The 19,648-nt window shown below is 42.4% G+C and overlaps 1 protein-coding gene across 2 annotated transcripts in view; it reads right to left on the reverse strand.

Moving 5' to 3' along the window:
* efna5b (ephrin-A5b) overlaps nucleotides 1-19,648 on the reverse strand; it is a 113,878-nt gene that overhangs the window by 8,366 nt on the left and 85,864 nt on the right. For both annotated transcript variants that reach the window (XM_050050925.1, XM_050050924.1), the window contains exon 2: nucleotides 18,890-19,182. In XM_050050925.1, coding sequence (XP_049906882.1) covers nucleotides 18,890-19,182 — 293 coding nt within the window. The remainder of the gene's footprint in view (nucleotides 1-18,889; nucleotides 19,183-19,648) is intronic.

Raw genomic sequence — 19,648 nt, forward strand, 5'->3', positions numbered from 1 at the left:
TGGAGTGCTTTGCTCACAGTTTAATTGTAGCATTTTTCGATTTTACAACTGGCAGCAGCTTAGTAAGGATCAAGGAATTTGCATCCCTTAAAAAAAACACTCAAAATTGGAAGATATCATGTTGTGCAAATACTTCATATGTAGACATTTATGTATTTTCCCTCTCTAAAAACCTCAACGCTCGTCGAGAGACACGCAGTTCACACACCGAGGATGTATGTGCTGCATGTGCGGATGGTTTGCGGTTGCTGTCAGGAAATGGATCCCTTCCTGTCAAGCCCATGGGGTGTGAATCTCTGAGCGTTAGCTACCATAGCGGTTGTATCACATCCCCTAAAAATATCTCATGTGGAGAGCGTGTGCGAGCGTGTGCGAGAGAGTGTGCGTGCATGTGTGTATGTGTGTGTGGTTGACCACTAATGGTGTTGCGGTGAGGCACCAGGTGCTGTCTCCTGTAGACGAGGATAGGGGTCAAACACATGTCACTTGGAGCATGGTGGGTGCGTAATGCCTGCATCCATCATGGCAGGAGAAAGTACAGTAGTTAAAAAATATGTGGCATTGTCTTGTTGTTAGGACCTCACAGTAAATGGAGAGTATTTTATGCTTTTCTCACTATTATGATATATCAATGCTATTTACTGTAAACTAGTTTTCATTTCTACCATCCCCTTCAGCTCCATAGAGACCATATTGTGTGCGAAGATGTCTTCCGGGCATCATTTTATGTCTTCTGTGGATCATTCCACAGCTGATGCAATGAAGCCAAGCATTTCCAAAGGCTACCATTTGAGATCTGTCAACTCCTCTCTAGTGAACCTTTACCTAACCCCTCCCATCCCTTCCCTCTCTCCCAGCTGTGTCACCCTCTCTTCTGGTCTGTCAGCGTGCCTGTATCCATTCATCAAAGCTCAACTGACTCGCCTTCACCGTATTTTACAGCACATACACCAACGAATGTGTGCACATACACAAGATACACATTTCAAATATCTGTCTGGAAGTGTTACTCCACGTCCTCTTAAATAACAGTATTTACAATTCTCTGATCTCTCCCCGTCTGCGGAATGTTTTACATTCAAAAATGTCTCTGTACACAACGCTGCAATCGATGTCCCAGCGTCTATTTCATGTTGAGGCAGTGGAAAAAGCAATGAGCTGTCTCTGTAGCCAGGGGATATGTTCATTAAGAATATTATTGACTAATAACTATGGAAAAGGGTCAGAAGAGATGGAAATCTATTCCTTTCTCGCACACTCTCTCTGCCCGATTTACCCTGAGATCAAGATGCCAGCTTTTCATCAAATGCATACCGCATACTCTTTCAATCACTTTCATTTTGCGAAGCCTTCTCTGCAGCTCATCAAGCTCTCTCTCCATCCCCCTCGTCTCTCGACCTCGCTGGTACCATTTTAATGTTGTCGCTTCATCAGCTGTTATCTGTTTCTTAGTCATGTGTTAGTGTGCAAGAGAGGTGACTTGAGATCTTGAGACTGCCTTTTTTCACAGCTCAGTTCATATTTAGCAGATGCAGAGGTGGAAGAGAGGGAGAAGGCCTTATTATTTCGGTGTGGAGGCAGCCGATGACACGCTAATGAACCTTGACCATGGTCGCTCACCCACTCAGTCATGTATACACACCAGTACCCACACAATTTATGTCACTCTTCTTATTTCTCCACTTTTCTTTTCCATCACTACTTAATGCGGCCATATTCAATGTATATGGCCAAGCGCGTGCGTGCACACACACACACACACACACACACACACACAAACGCACATCTCCAGATGCCTTATCTTCATCATCGTTGTGGGCAGAGCTGAGTCACAGCCATCGACACCATCCACTTAGCAAAGGCAGCTGATCATGAGAGAAGTATGGCCCCGATGAAAACGGCGCAAAGCATGTGGGCGTCTCTGTCATGATGACAGTTAGTGAAGCTGTTGTGATGTTTATAGATTTGGGCCATAACAAGCTATCCACCTCCCACGCAAGGAGAGTCATGGACATAAGGTGCAAGAGTTAACAGTTATCACGATTACATAGTTACAATGGAATTCATTATTTCTGTGTTTCCTTTAGCAGTTTGCTGCAAGTCTAAAGCTGAAAAACTCTTATATCTATGCTTTTTTTTTTTTTTTTATAAATACAGTATATGAAAATAGGTGCGTTTACATGTACACTAATATTCCACTAATAATCAGAATAATAACCCAATCAGAATAAATTTATCTCATGTAACCACCTAAGTTTGAAGAGACTGGACCGATCAAGCCTGATTGATAATCCATGTAAACCATGTAAACGCTTAATTCAGTCATTCTCTTGGATTTGTGGGAATAACATTAGGTAACTTACTTGGTGCACACGCCACACATGACATGCCACAACAGCTGTTTCTATGCATCTCGCTCTGCTGATTTTAAGAGAGAATCGTTCATAAATTCAAAAAATATTTAGCACTCTGCTAGTGCTATGTTCTCATGTGAGTACTCTGAATAAAGATACAGTTGGTGACTTTATTTATTTGCTGAAACTGTCAATACATCCTGAAAGAAGTACACGAGACAGATAGTCTGTGAACAAATCACGTCCCTCTTCCCCTCCTACTGTCTCTATTGAAACAACCAATCAGAGCAGAGGAACCTCTAGCGCAGCTTTCAGTCATGTCAGTCACAGCATTAACAGTCAAACTAGGCAGCTCTGATCAAATGTGAATAAAGATTCTGTTACTGCATTGCCTATTTCTTGCCTCAAATGTTTTCAGGAACATAATTTAGTGTACTGTTTAGCTGTAAAATGAGAAATTTGGTCCAGCAGGTGGCAGTGTTTGGTACTCAGTTTAATTGAATCCAACATGGCAGCTGGTTCTCATTTTACAGCAAAACAGTACACTAAAATGTATTTCTGAAACCATTTGAGGTGAGAAATAGGCAATGCATTAACAGAATCTTGAATCATCCTTGATCAGCTCTGATCAGCTCCTAGTTTGACAGTTTGATCACATTAGAAGTGACTGACATGACTGAGAGCTGCTTTAGAGATTTCTCGGCTCTGATAGTCGACGTTTATCAGAATATTGAAATGTCTATTGACAGTCTGTGAGGTGTTCAGGGGACATCTGTAATTTGTAGCTACGGAAAAAAACCTGGGTTACACTTTTGTTACTTAATACTAACTTGCATGAACAGGCAAAACCATGTCTCCTTCTTCCATACTTTATGTATTGCATCGAAATTAATTTTCTTAATAAGGTCTGAAAAACAAACCTCTTCTGTTATATTTCTGGCAGATATACGCTTTACAGCGTGCAGAACAACTTCACTGAAGTCAAAGTTTGCACATCTTGTCGGATCTCTTTATTTAGCATCCAGGTAAACAGTTCAGTTGGAAACTCAGATTGATGAAATATAGTCCACAGCTAATGATGCCAGAGTGAGAAAAGTCAACTAAATGAGTTCAACTGAGCTTAGATGTGGCCATTGTGTTGGCATGCTCCAGATGACTGAGGTGTGTTGCTGAACATTCTTGACTACAAAGGAAAGATTAGGCTTTGGCTCTACATTCCTTTCTTGGTAGCAGCTCTTCATACTCTTGTGTTTGATGAGGATCCCTCCACTCGGGGCCCAAATTGTCCACGCCAGTGCCTGTTTATTTTGGATTAACATGCTGCTGAGGGCCAGCTTATTGTTCTTGTAGGCCGTAACATCAACACCTGCTATTCTGGTTCCCATCAGGCCAGCAGCCTCAACCATCAATCCATCCAGCCAGAGCAAGTGGCTGCTTTGAAGGACAGAGGCCCTGAAAAGATGTCCCAGAGACGGGGGGAGGGGAGATGGTGGTGGTGGTGGTGGGGTGGGGCGGCGAGGCGAGGTCGGGTTACTCCTCCAAGCCTTGTCCCCTGGCTAGTAATGGCTGGTCCCCTCAGTACACTGCATTATGCATCAGCATTAAGGCAAATGGAATGAAGCAGAATCCAATTACGGAAGAACAAACAGGTGGGCTCAGTGCGGCTTAGGCACAGTATTGTTTCAATCACAGCCCAAGCCAAGCTTTATTGCAACTGTAATGTTATCTGGAAAACACATTTCCGTTGCCTTTCAATGAAAGATTCAGCAGCCCATTCCAGACATGAGGACATAAAACCATGTGTCTATGCTGATGGGGAGCTAAAAGCAAAGTTTAAGCTGGCTAAATACAGTAGATAATATCATGGTAGGATATTGATTTCTTATCCATCATTTAGGCGGCGTAATGGCTCAGCTGTAAAAGAACACTGCAGGGTGAGTCAATCAGACTGCGAGAAGAGGTTTTGTTTGTTATTTTCTTTAAACATTAAATCACGTGTTGTCTGGGGTCTTGTCATAGTCGGTGAATCATTACCATGATGTGGACATTTGGCAGTATCACCACAACCACAAGGCTTAATGCAATAAAGCAGAGTAGCAAGCAATGTGGCATGAATGGTTTAAAATCATTTGTTGAGTGAAAGTTTCAGGTTTCCTCTTTTGACAACTATGTTTAAGTTACTTGTCGTCTACCACAACATCAGCAAACAATCTATTGAGACTACTTGTCCCGAATGTCTAAAAATCCAAACACACTTTGACAACAAATTGAAACATTTTATATAAAACAGCATTTCTTTTAGCGAAGAATTAAAGTTTGGAAAGCCAAGCTTTGCATAGACGTGTATGCCATGATGTGAACATGTAACATTAATAGCACCATGTTAGCATGCCTCCAGTCGGCGTCAGGTCTCCAGCTGGCTTTAATAATGGCGCTCTAATCCTTTGATCCCTGCTTATTTGTTAGGATGGGGCGGGTTAAACAGAATGCCCTGTAATGTTGTGTCCAGCGCTGAGCATTCCTAGCGAGCTAATTCTGCCAGCTCTCTGTAAAAAAGCTTGCTGGCCTTGTCTTTGATTCACTGAGATTACTCATGTGGCTAACACCGTGCAAACCCATCGGAGTTTAGGTCCAGGAGTCCAGGAGTCTGGGTTTACATAAACTGGTGTCCAAGAGGGAGGACACACGTTGACAAAAACACACATGCGGTGTTACCTTCCCGAACATTTGTGCCATCTTCTACCCCACGTCTCCATCTAGCTAATTAGACAGTTTGCAGCCAGAATACATTTCCTCTATTCCATGTACAGAAATCACTGCTGGGATTCATTAACATTTGTCCTTCAGTTTCAGGGTGAGGAGTCAGTCAAAGAGGACAATGCTGAACCAAACACATGGAAGAAAACCTTGAATTCAAGAAACTAGAGGCAGGCTCAGACAGAGAAGGATAGAGTGGATATTTATATGACCCTTTCAATAGGTAATATCGGCCGCTACACCATCCAAAATAATCTCTTTAATGCCTACAATAGCACACACATACAGTACAGTGCGAACCCATGTGCAATAAAAGTTGTACAGACACTCGAAATTACTAAATGTCCTTCACAATCTGTCCTTCCCACATTCAACCAGTTACAAAGAAGCATGCTTTTCTACCAAGAAATCTTAGATAGAGGGAATAAAATAATGAAAGAATCAAGAAGCACGTACAAACTATCTGTATATGTATTCGTATGCCCACACAAAATGTGCCTGTGTAAGAAGATGGAAGAGACTATCCACTGAAGAGGCCCATTAACCAGATGCTACTACAGCGAACACACAATAGGAGGGAATGAGGGAGCTGGGGGGGAGCGGTGAAAGAGGAGGACTTGGATTCAGGCAGCAGAGGGAACATAAACTCTCTCCCCCGGAGATAGCTGGCCTTTTGCTCTTCCCTTGCATCTTTCAACCTCCGCCAAAAGTGAACCAAAGTCATTCCTCATGCAGCGTGCTCCGAGGTGACGAGGTCACAAGCAATGAGGAAAAGAGTGAGAGAAACAAGGGGGGGGGGCAGTAAGTCGAGAGGGAGAAGTGAGTTAAAATCGATAATGCCTAATTAAACATTGCACCAGTTTCCTCACACTATTGTATATCAATGCAAGTGTGGCAATACAATTATTCCCCTGCGCTATTATGTCAGTCTACATCAAGCATCATAATTTCATGAAAGATCGCATAATGATAATCTGACAAATTGCTCTATCTTCTTGAAAATGAAAAGCGACTGAATGTCTGAAAACCCTTGAAATTCATCAGTGCCTTCATGTCTTCACACTCAAATTACAATAAACTTGGTGATTTATTAATCTAAGGGGGAGTTCAGCTTTTTAACATAGCCACGGAATAATAATCACTGTATGTAATAATGTCTCATTACATTGCATTTAGTGTATCCTGTAGAATCAAAATATTATTGTTATGGCCTGAGTATGCACCCACTGAATAAATGAGAGAAACTGTGCATGTGCACTTAAATGTGTGTAATAGAGGAAGAATGAAAAAGAATGAATAAATGAACAATAACCAATTAAACATAATGACCAATTCACTGGATTAATAATATATGTATTAATGCTTTAATGGCCAAGGATGAAATGCCCTTGTCTTTGTGATATTGAAGCATAATCAGCTCCTGGAGACGACTGTTAGAAGCGTGAATCATATTAAGCTGGGAGGAACCTTGTGCCCTCTCTGACTCACAGCCCTCGCCTGCCCTACTTTTCCTCTGATCTCTTGGCTCTTCACAGCCTTTCTGTTTCGCTGCAGACAACGTGATGACTACTTTATTGGCGGTCGAACTCAAAGTAACTTGATTAGAGACTTTTCTCTCTCGCCTTGCTTTCTCTGGGCTGTCAACAAGTGCGCCGTGACTTAGCTCATGGTCTATTATTAGCCAAGTGTGGCCAATGGGCTAGCTTACTGGTCGACTGTTTTCAGTTTATTTTTGAAAGGGGACTCTTGAAACTTCGAGTTTGTCATTGCCAGGCCCTTTAACTTTATTTTTATGTTATTGGAGCCAGAAGACAGAACTGGTGGATTTGTTATGTGCATATTCAGACTGGTGATAAATTTAAGACATTTTGAAATGAAGTGTTCTGGTAAGGTGTCGGGCCACCACATGCTCCCAGAAGAACTTCAGCGCAGCTTAACTTGATTCTACAAGTTTTGTGAGCCCTGCTAGAGGGCTGGAGAAACATTCTTCCAAATTAGGGCTCCAGACTGTGACCAAAATTATTGCACTCACATTTTTTGTGAGTGGGTGAGGTAAAATTTTACGTGGTCACATTACCCCCACCTGCTCTTAGTGCACAATGCACGGTGCGTATTGCGTGTGTACATCGTGAAGCTCAGTGTTGCTCTACAGTGAAGTGTATGAACTCTGAATGACATAGTGACGTGAGGTTCAGCATGGATTAAATGGACCTGCACTTGTATTGCGCCTTTCTTGTCTTCTGACCACTCAAAGCACTTTTTATACTGCAAGTTACATTCACCCACTCACACATTCATAGAGTTGTGGCCGAGGCTACCGTACAAGGTGCCACCTGCTACTCAGTTTTTAACTCAAGCTCAAGGATACTTCATGCGGACTGGAGGATCTTCCGATTGGTGGACGACCTGCTCTACCTCTTGAGCCACAGCCGTTAGATGCTGGTTGAATGTGCGTCGGTTATACATCTGGTGAATGATATATCTGTATTGTCAGTGTGTTTTTATAAATTACGTCCAGGCGCTGTCGCACTCCCTCTTCTTCTCCTTGCAGTTCTCATACTCATAGAACTGAAGTTTCTTCTGGTAACTATGATTACTAACGCCAGAACGCAGAGGAAATACCAGGTGTTTTCGCAACTTTAGTGTAGAAAATTGTGATGTTTATTACAACTTCAGTAATATCTGCAGCAGCCCCTGTCTCTTGGCTCATCTGTGGCACAGCAACCTTCAGTGCTGATGGGTATTTAACCAATAAGTTAGAGCTGTGGGTGGGACATTGAGTGAAACTACGGTGGTATGATAACACAGAAAGAGCAAATGTGGCACATTTTTCAATTAATTTGTATCATCAGAAAAATCAATGAATAAATAAATGAATAACAAAAAAAGGTTGCAACCAAATCATGTGCTGGTGCAGCCAAATGAGAAAGTGGGTAGCACCAGTGCTACCAGTGGAGAAAGTCAGTCTGGAGACTTGCAAATGATATTCCATCATTAGCTGATTTGATGAAGGTTGTTAGGAGTGCTGTGTCTCCAGGAGCTTCAGTCCAAAATTCATAAGCGTTCAACTGGGCTGAAACCCTGTGACTCTTAAGGCCATTTCATATGATTTTTATACACCAACAAACCATGCAGTGACCCTGTTATGCCCTGTATGAATGTTTACGCTTTATTCAGTCTTATCCTTTAATTCGTCACCAGTCTGTGCATGTCGGGGATGCACATGTCTGTGCTATCTGGAGGGCAAGCTGAAAGTTATCTGGTGCAAAAGAGACACTGGTAGGGTGAGTTTGGTAGCATTGAGAGATGGGATAAAATGGGCAGACAAGAGAGGATGTAGTAGTAACCAGGGGAGGCGGAGGTGGTGGAATGTCTATCCATCTATCAGGATTATCATAATGCATTCCAGACAGCGTGCATCTGCGTGGCTCTTATGTATGTCAGTTCATGCATGTGTATGCATATTGTACATGACTGCATGTGTATCCATGCAAGTGTGTGCGTGGCTTTCTGTCACATTACTCCATGTTGTTGGATCATTTCTGAATCCCGATGACAGGGTTGATTTTTCATGTGAATGAATGAGAGGGCTGAGTTATGATGGTGTCCATATGCATGTTCCCTCCCTGTACCGCAAATGGAACAGCACCGGCTCTTTATCATTATTAGCAGACCTCCCCAAGCTCTAACAAAATACAGACTGCATGCACCGTCCCCTGTCTCTATTTCATTTGTCCATTAATGCCATTTTCCTGCTGCCGCCTGCTCTACCTTCTCCACTCCTCTCTCCTCTTGAGAGCGGCTTGAAGGCGCATGGTGCATCATAGGATTTATGATCAATGAGGCGACAGCTAGAGTCCATGTCTTGGAGAATCTGTTTTGAGCTTTGAGTGTGCATGTAGAAGTCTGGTAAAGTAAAAGATACCTTATGAGATGTTGTTAAAAAAAAACCTTATGAATATCAAAAGGTTTTCTTGTGTGATCAGTCTGTCTTGTGCTGCATTTTGCATATTGGCCTATGGGCATCAACAGACTGATTGAAGCCTCACCAAATGTTTTTCATTTTGTAATCTAACATTGGTAAAATCATCGCCCACCCTCTGTGTTTTGTTGGCCATTTAGCAAGTGTTCATTTGATATCAGAAACAGACTCTCCCAAGGTCTCTGTGTTACTGTAATATCAGTCTCTCTCGCAGTGTCAGACCCAGAAATATCTATAAAATAACTCCATCCACAAGTGCGACGCAAAGGTGTTATTGATTGTGTTTTTCCTGAGAAGCAGCACCAGCTGCAGCAGGTGAACAAGTCAGACGGCAAGAAAACGACATCTGTTCTGCCGACAATCCGCCACTGCATGATCACACCAAGTGGTTTCCTATTTGCCACACATCTTACACGCCTAAAAACACCATAACTCAGCTCACTCATCTCTTGCACTGAGCTGCCACCAATATTGGATTTCTGCCCTTTTCAGATTAAAATCACTCAAATACCAGATTGTGGATTGTGTCCATATTAGACAAACGTGCTTGCATCAGCATTCTGCGAGATGGGTTTCACTTAAACCACCAATGCACTGTGAACTCTGACCTGAGGAGTGCTCCAACTGTCCGCTTATCCCCCCTGTCTGTCCGTCACAGAGGCAGACACTTCTGAGCTGTAACTCACTCACTGCGAATGCAGCATTTTTTTGCTGAATTGCTTGCATATGTGTCTCCCTGAGTCTGGTAAATTTCACATCTTTAATATATTCCTCTGTTAATTATTCCTCCCTGTGTCCTGTCTTGTGTTGGACAGTAGAGAAAACACAGCTGGGTGTTGTCTCCACAAAAACCAGGCTCCTGACTGACTCCAGCTTTCCTCTCGTGCTCAGTTACCTGCCTCAGACAGACAGAAGAGGCTGACGCTAACAAAAATGAAGAATTATGACCTCCATTTGAGTAAATTCCCTCCGTCCTGCTCGCGTTGATTAAGCTGTTTCTGTTGTTGAAGCAGATGACAGCAGAACCCTGTCTCCTCTCTCTAATTTTATCAGAGATGCAACAAATCAACCCTCGACCCGCATCGAACTCGTAGGGCGAAAGCACCATTAACGGGCATTTTCTCCGCAGGAATATGATTTGACAGCTTAATTTTCATCTACAAACAAGAAAGCTAATCAATCACGTCACTGAGGGCAGATTTTTCATCCCCCATTCCCTCAGGTCATTTGGCTACAGAAAGTTATTAGAGATGAGGAAAAGATTAATATTCTGCTACTGTATATATGAGCACTGTTTATACATAGGTCTCTGCTGTTCGGTGTGTAGTTAAACATTGGTCACTCTGAATGAATACTTGAGTGAAATCAGTGAAATATTGATTGTGAATAGATGTTCTATCTTCATTAAGTCTGTGCTTCTACAACAGCGCCATAAAACTACAGATATTAGGCATTTCATGAATCCCCCCGGATGGTATGTCTCAAGTGCATGAGCCCATTTGCAATTAGCTATTGCTAACCTCTGCCTCCTGTGCTCGTGGGTAGTGCACCTCTGCCTTGGGACACATTGACATTTCTGTTTAGCACAGGTGTGCACTATAGCCAGCTGAAGCTGGTAATGATGCATAAGATTTTCTCTGTTAGCCACGCTACACTACTCATCCACACAATATAGGCAAATGGGCTACAAGGGCAAAGCCTGACCACTGTGTGTTGTGCTGAACTGCAGATACCATCGAACCTTATACAACAGCAATGTCTTTGCTATGTTGAAGCTAGTTGTGGCCACTGATTGAGTTTAAAATTTGACCTATTACAGGTTTTATATCAATAAGAAATTGCCATGTTACAAGTTATTAAATCTTTTAAAGTTAAAGTAATCAGTCACTAATTACGATCTTGGAATCATTTACATATTTGGCAGTGGGTACTTAAACATTTCTAATTAATGATCCTTGTGAAAAAGAATGGGTACGTTCAGGTTGTGCACCAGAGCAGGCCATAAAAGACATTTGACTCTCCCGCTTTGTAAGCCCTAAAGAGTATTAAATCGAATATCTCAATTCAATTAATTAATAAAGTGATATCTTCACTTCTACAAGCCTCACCGCACGAGTGCAAGGCTTAGCTCAGGTGATGACATGACAATTTTAAGTAGGAGACATGAGCATTACGATGACTCTGTTGTTCATGTTACATCCCAGACACCAGGCTTTGCATCCTTGCCACTGAAATAACATGCATATGATCCTGTCAGGCCTATTGTTCACTGTTTCCTATCTTGGATTTGTCTGAATATTGTGACTGTGGCAACTCAATATCTGTAACACTGAAAACTGACTCAAGTGGGTTGGCTATGTTATTCCGTTTCTGTACTGGATTATGTAAGTGATGTCACTAAATGTTTTGTTAAAAGGTTAGTCAAGAGAAATGAAATGAATATTTCACCCACAAAACTCACCACCTGTTATGTTGGATTTTTGAAGAAAACTTTTTCTTGCATGCCTCCGGTGAACAAAGAACCCAAAACCAGAACATTCGTGATGAATTCAAGTGAAGGGGGCCACATTTAACAACAGCAAAACTATATCAAAACATTAGTTTACAGAGTCTCACACAACTCCTGCAGTATAATCCAACTCTCATTTGTCCAGGTGTATGCTCAGTACTTCCTCCACATTTTTGCAAAAAACCTTACTATTTAATGTGCGTAGTGCGCCTCTGGGCAAGCTTGTGCATTTGAACTCCACTCGTGCACTCCACTGAGCAGAGCCAAACGCACGTGCTTGCCCAGGTGTGCTACTACAGTGTGTAGGATTTGGATGGATACATTAAAAGACAATGGAATAATCATAACTATGTTTTTTTATATTAGTTTATTATCACCTAAACTAAGAACCGTGTTTTCCTTACCTTGTTACCTAGTTGCTAAATTGTTTCTACAATTGCCCAGAATGGACAAACCAAACACAGACTCCAAATAGGGCCATGTGCATTTTTGCTTCAGCCATCGTGGTTCTCACATGACTTGACACAGGAGAAGTTTCAGTTGGCTCCAATCTGCAACCTCACTGCTAGATATCACTGAATCCTAAACACTTTTAAATAGTCAGGTTTAAATGAAAATGCGGCTGTATTGAGCATACAGCTGGATAAATGAGACTAGGATCATGCTGCACAAGTTTTACGAGAATTTGTGAATGAGTGTTTCGGTATAGGGCGGCACAGTAGTACAGTGGTTGGCAATGTTAGCAATGTCGCCGCACAGCAAGAGAGCCCCCAGGTTCAAATCCAGGGTAGGGGGTTTCAACCTGGGGCGACTGCTCTGAGACAACAAGGGAGGCTGAACTTCCCCTAAAATTTCCTATAAGAAATGGTCAAATATGCACTATTGAATTTACATTAAAATAAGAATTTACATTGCATTTAACGTGCGCTAGAATGCGTTTAAACGTCAGCTGTTTATCCCCAGTTTTCAAACGCGACCTCCCTGTCATACATTCTCGTGTCAGCATGGTGGACATGGAGCCTCCAAGCATTCCTATGAGACAGCGCTGAGCAGGTTTTTTCATGCAGCAAAGCAAGACGGTCATTGGATAAATGTGTCAAAATCGTCACTTCCAGGGAGGCTCAGCTTCCCTGGGACCCAATGGAGCAGTAGGTGGGAGAGGACGCTTGGTGTAAAAAACATTGCCAAAATCAAAGGTATAGTGTCTAAACCTGACTTGGAGAGACTTATCCATGTATTTGTCTCTAGTAGGTTAGACTACTGTAACGGCCTGCTCACTGGCCTCTCCAAACGGGCCGTAAGACAGCTGCAGTACATCCAGAATGCTGCTGCTCGGGTCCTGACCAGAACCAGGAAGTACGAGCACATTAGTCCTGTGCTCAGCTCTCTACACTGGCTTCCTGTGGCTCAGAGAATAGACTTTAAAGCAGCTCTGCTTGTGTACAAGTCTCTCCACGGCCTAGCACCAAAGTACATCTCTGACATGTTAGTGCCATATGAACCATCTCGGACTCTGAGGACCTCAGGGACCAGCCTCCTGCTGGTGCCCAGAGTCAGGACTAAACATGGGGAATCAGGATTCCAGTTTTATGCAGCTAAAATCTGGAACAGTCTTTTTGAAGATGTGAGACAGGCCTCTACTCTGACAATGTTCAAATCTAGGCTCAAAACAGCTCTATTTCACTGTGCATATGACTGAAAGGATCTTATCTGCACTCTTCTCTTTTAAAGTTCATTTTATAATCATTATTTATGTTTTTATTTTGTATTGTGATTTTAATGCATTTTCTTGTTCTGTAAAGCACTTTGAATTACTTTGTGTACGAATTGTGCTCTACAAATAAACTTGCCTTGCCTTGCCTTGCATGATGATTGGAGGAATTGTCTATAAGGCTGAACCCCTTTGTGATTGACAGCGCTTTGGAAATGCACACCGGCATCGGCGAGTGGAGTCTTCTGACAGAGTACCGTAAGGAGTTCCTTATTTTCATAAGCGATATAGCTCATTTTCACCATTTGTACAGTACAATTCAGGTGTTTAAACTCATCTGAAAACCTTTCAGGTGTGTTTTGCTGTGGTTCTATGGCATGAGTGTGGTTGAAAAATGGCTTTAATTAAATGTTCCTTTTATAAGTTACTGCCTCGCTACAATATGACAAAGTGAGCTTCCCCTGTTTGAAAGACCAGCAGCCGCACTGGTTCGAACCCCGGTGTGGGGGAGCCCCTCGGTGCAGAGTTTGCATGTCTCCCCATGTCAGTGTGGCTTTTCTCCGGGTTCTCTGGCTTCCTCCCGCAGTCCAAAGACATGCAGACATGACTCTAAATTGCCTGTAGGTGTGAATGTGAATGGTTGTCTGTCTCTATGTGTCAGCCCTACGATAGTCTGGTGACCCGTCCAGGGTGTACCCCGTCTATTGCCCAATGTCAGGTGAGATTGGCTCCAGCACCCCCTCGACCCCCAACAGGATAAGCGGTTACAGAAAATGAATGAATTAATGTTTTCTAGTTTTGCTGTTGTTAAACATGGCCCCCTTTTATCCCACTTAATAAAAAACTTTCTTCGCTTTTGGATTCTTCGTTCACTGCGGAGGCATGCGAGAAAATCAAGGTTTTCCTCACACATTAAACTCAAAATTGGATAAATGACTGAAATACAAATTATTTTTCTGTGTGTGAAGTAAACCTTTAACAAGCAAACATCAAGCGAGGAACAAAGAGCTTCACTTCTTCACTCAGTCCAGTCACTTTGTGAAATGGTAGAGACAGAAGATCACAAAGGAATTCTTTAAACCATCTAATTATGTGAAGTTACTGTGAGCGTGGAGAAAACCCCATAAAACAAACTTGACAAGCAGTTGGACCTAGTTTGGTGTTAATGAACTGTGTATGTAAGCATGCAGCACACACAGGAAACTGAACTTGAAAAATCTGCCTGAAACATTTACTCCAACTCAAATGACCAGAAGCTGCAGTTGATGCTTTGCAGCCCTGCTGGTGTGCCGTGGTGCTCGGTTTACTCTTTTAAGAAAAGATTAGAGATAAAAGATTGGAGATATTAAAGTCTAAGCCAGTGTTTTTAATTTATTTTTGACATCTTAACTCTTGAATATTTATAATAATAGTATGTTAAGCCAAAACGTAATCCCCGAGAAAATCACAGTAATTAGGTTACTCTTTTGAAAAATTCCCTGTTGTGATTGAATTTTCCAGCATGTTTACTTATCCCTCAGTCAGAAAGTTGTATTTATCGCTGAATTCTTATGATTAAAGGAGAATAAAAATGATGTAACCCAATGCAACCTGAAAGGTCGTGTGTTTCCATTGCTAGGGCATGAGGAAGATTCCCTCCTGGTGATGGTGATGATGATGGTAGTGCTAGAAACAGATGTTAGAAATAAATTGGCAGGTGTAGTAATGTAACTACCTCTCTCCCTCCCTCAATCCTCCTCCGTCAGATCTACATTCTGTCCTCTACAGAGACTGTCCAATCCATCAGCAGCCATCTCCCCCTGCTACTTACGGACATTCAGGCCGGACACAATGGCAGTGGGAAATCACATGTCAGACGACTTCATGGTAGATGACTTTAATATCCGCCACAGTAGCCAGAGAGGCTATATGCTAGAATCATTCAATAGCCAATGAAGCCGCGGGCCACTAAACCAATATGGCGTGCAACAGCAGAATGGATGTGTTCCATGGAAGCCCTGTCGGTCGCAGTGTAATTTAATCCAGCCCTTAGGACAAGCATCTCTCAACAGAAATGGAAAAAAATATATATGTTAGAAATAGGGACTTGAGGGAGTGGATGAATTGTATAACCCCTCGCTAACCCCCATCTACGCTCACAACTTCTGAGACTTCCATTTTTCCCCTTGCTCATTTAGTATGACTGTCAATGCAAATTGGCTATAAAAGCAAAGGAAAATCTGGTTACTTTTTAACAGACGAATGGCCAAACACCTGGTTGTTGAAAGGCCTCTGGAAAGGATCTTTGCCTATTTGTTTTGAGGACAAGCTTGAGAGAAAAAACACCTACTCACCACGGAAACAATGGCAAACATCAGGGAGGTGCTCTTTGTTTTGTTTTTTTTTACACTCCGGTCTCTTAACTCTTAAATGTAACGGAGCAAAGAGGCAGAGCGAAACACATGAAATGAATAAAGGACAGAAGTCTTGGCTGGCTGTCAGGTTAACTGCTTCATAAAAAGGTGCCAATTTAGAAAACAGATCTCAGCGTGTAGGGTTCGGCTCAGCTACGCTCCCGACTCTTTCAACGCTGTCTCGGAGAAGAAGGAGAAACACAAAGACACGGGGGTTTGACAGCCACCTAGAGCTGCATTAACACCACAGGCCAAATTTTACAGATAAACAGATACAAGTATAGTATAACCAGCAGCGTTTAGCAGGAGGGTGTTAACTGTCAAAACTGACACCCCCTCGCTGAGAAGGAATTTATACAGTTTTTCTCATACATCGTCCCACAAAGTGCAAAGTGCCTTTAAACTTTTCCTCCAACAGCTGAAGCAATAATGCATTACACTGCGTGATATTGCACTAATGCCACCGATATGAGAACATAACCATGCTTCCTATTTTGTAATATCAGCGTATCCCTGTGACAAATGTGTTTTGTGTGGCGACTGTGCCTACTGACAGTGACTCCTCCGTGTAGTCAGTGGTGGGAGGACAAACTCAACTCAATTCCACTCTATCACCTTGCTTTGATAAAACCTAATTTCCCAGGGGCTTCAACTTCAGATGAACTCAGTTAGGCTCAGTTTCTACGCCAAGAAGCAGACAACTTAACATCTAACGCGAGCAGAATAAGAGCATAACATAATGCAGAGAGGAGGGCACTCCTTTTTGAGGGATACAGTATATTGTGCAGCAGGGGAAGTGAGGTATTACTTTCAAACTGTCTCAATTTAACTCCCCCGTGAATTCCATTGCCATTTTTGGGAAGAGTTCTCCACGAGCGATGAGAGCGGCGTGAAAAGCTTGGCTGAAAGCACAGCATGAAAGCGTCTACGAGGATCACTGTAATGCCACTCTCAAAGCTCTGTGGTGAAGTTGTGAAAACATGGGTTAGGAGTAGTGTGTGTGCGTCTCTATCTCGCTCGGGCTGTTGTATAGAAAAAACATTAGGTCAGGAAAGGGCCATCGAGGTTTGTAATTCATGTCAAGTTAAGGTATTTTTCTGTGAATGCATGTGGGGTTTTTGTTCAGCTTTTGAAATCATACCACACAACATCATAGTGCTTCTGTTATTGATATGGAAATAACATAGAGATTAGCTTTGACAAAACTGCAGCTTCATGATATGAAACTACTGTTAGTGCTCTGTGCTGTGTGTACAGATGGGTGATAAATTAAAGGAAAAGCCTAACACCTTACTAAAGCCGTGTTGCCATATGAACTCCAGACACTGTCTGAGGTGCCCTTTCACACATGTAGCACACAACACAGTCTCGTCTGTGTCAGACGCTTTCTCACCTACTAGAAATACTGCATTTGGTTTAGCTGAGGGATGCAGGACATGACGCGAAAAGTATGTGTTTTGTTGATGTAGCCGGTTCATAATTTGATCATAAACAACCGAGTTCATTGACATTCCTTGAATTTATCTCATGATTTTCACTGGAGATGTTTCAAAACCTGGCGCCCTGGTGGCACAATGTTAAGCACTGTTGCCTCACAGCAACAGGTTCGACAGGTTCCTGGTTCGACATGGGGAGTTTGAACCAGGAACCCTCTTGCTGTGACTTTCCCTGGAGTGGGGGAGCCCCTCTGTGCGGATTTTGCATGTTCTCCCTGTGTCAGTGTGGGTTTTCTCCTCCCACAGTCCAAAGACATGCAGGTTAATTGGTGACTCTAAATTGCCCATAGGTGTGAATGTGAGTGTAAATGGTTGTCTGTCTCTATCAGTACATTTACATGCAGCATGAGAAAATCAAATTATTGGCTTAGTCCGACTGAAACCGGACTTTTAAATGCATGTAAACAGCTTAGTCCGACTGAAATTGGACTATCCATAGCTCAACGAACACACCTAGGTAATTCAATTGAAAATTGGACTATTGCTGCCTGTATCCACTTATTTTATATTATATTTTCATTTTAAAAAGTTTCTGAACAAGAACCGGAACTAGTTCAGTACACACTATACTAAAAAGGACACAGCGCCGCCTATCGAGACGGAGTCAGACGTACTTGGTCAGAAATTCGATTTTCTCTTCTGCGTGTATACAAGACGAGAAGTTCGACTTGACTGATTACTGACTACTGCGTGCATGTAAATGTACTGTATGTGTCAGCCCTGTGATATTCTGCCGACCTGTCCAGGGTGTACCCCACAATTCGCCCAACATCAGCTGGGATAGGCTCCAGCCCCAATGACACTAACAGGATAAGCCGTTAGGGAAAATAAATGAATGAGTAAAAGAAAAACAGCTGTATACTACTAACCCTGTATGGGTGTAAAATGATTGCTATCATTGTGTGGCAGGGCTCAGATTTGTAAAACAAGAACAGTATACAGAGAATGAATGCCACAGATATTTCTTTTAATTTGACTGGAATAAAAACCAATAACATGAATAATTAATAACAATTTTTTTAAATTTTAAATGAAAATACTTGTGCCACCCTGGCTGGACTTTCCAGTGTGAAATATTGCCAAATTGCTGACATTTTGCGAGAGGTTAATATTACACTGTTTACCAGAAATCAATTCTTCTTTGCCGCTCTAAAACAGTAGCTGCCAGTGGCTGCACAACACAACTTGGTGTGTAGTCTACTGTTTTAGAGTGATGAAGAAGAATTGATTTGCAGGGAAAACTGCTGTGAAGCTGCTTTAAAGGTTATTAATAAATTACATGATATTGGATTGGTGCATATTCGCATATTCCCAGATAACCGATCTAGTATTTTAGGCAGTATCGGAGACATTTCCAATACTTGCATGGGTTTTGGATCAACTCTAATTCAACGATGGCCCTTACCGACAGAAGTTACTGAATCTTGTCATATCACCAGCTAGACATTTTGTTGGTGTCTTTGTGTAAATGACTCCTCCTCTTCATCCTAAGTCTGTTAAACATTCGATCCAACTGATTTGGACATTTGCGTTCTCACATTTAGCTTCTCCTGGTAATGTCTAGATGCGTTCAGGGATGCGATGCATGTGTGAAAGGGGCTTAAGACACTTCCCCGTTAATTTGTCCCCCATCTGTATGTATGTATGTATGTATGTTGTGTAGAAAGCACTCATGATGGAGACTCACAGATGTAGTAGTATTCTCTGCCCGGTCTGAACTCAAAGCCCAAGGAGAAGGGAGTGAAGAGCTGGAACTTCTCTGAAAACTTGAGCGGTCCATTCGGGGAGTGTGGCCTGTTGCACTCCCAGCGTTTGAAGCCCTTGGCGGTGTGGTCGCACGTGCTGTAGCCGTCGTAGTTAACCATGTAGAGGACATAGCGCTCCGTCCGCTCCTCAGGCACTGTGTCTTCATAGTGAGGACAGTAGACATCCAGGTAGTCGTTTATGCACACGTCGATGTGGTAGTCTCCACGATGGAACCTGGTTGTAAAAGAGAAGAGAGGAGAGACAGGAAAGGGTTAACTTTTAAATATTTCTACAGGTGTGTTACTTAGACAAATCTGCGTGTTGACGCATCAACGTTGCTTCACTTATCACGGATAAAAGGCTGTTTGAGTTGAGCACATATGCGGGGAATGCAGGTTTGATCTCTTGGCACTCTTTCAATGTTGTGTGGAAATTTACAAGCACCAGCGCTCTCATCTTCTGGCTTCAATAAATTTGGGTGGGTTGGTTTATCTATAAATCTATCATTGCAGCAGAAATTTACTCACACATACACACATCTGCCTTCCCAATGACAGCAAACTCAAGACTCCCAAGTCTGAGAAAATATACTCACAAGAAAACAGTTTTGGGTCTCTTAAGGAGAAAAAGACACATTTTCTTGAGGATTTTTTCCCGTTAAAAACAAAAACATACACACAGACAGGCAAAATGATCGCGG

The sequence above is a fragment of the Epinephelus moara genome, chromosome 8 (genome assembly GCF_006386435.1).
Source record: "Epinephelus moara isolate mb chromosome 8, YSFRI_EMoa_1.0, whole genome shotgun sequence".
NCBI lineage: Eukaryota > Metazoa > Chordata > Actinopteri > Perciformes > Serranidae > Epinephelus > Epinephelus moara.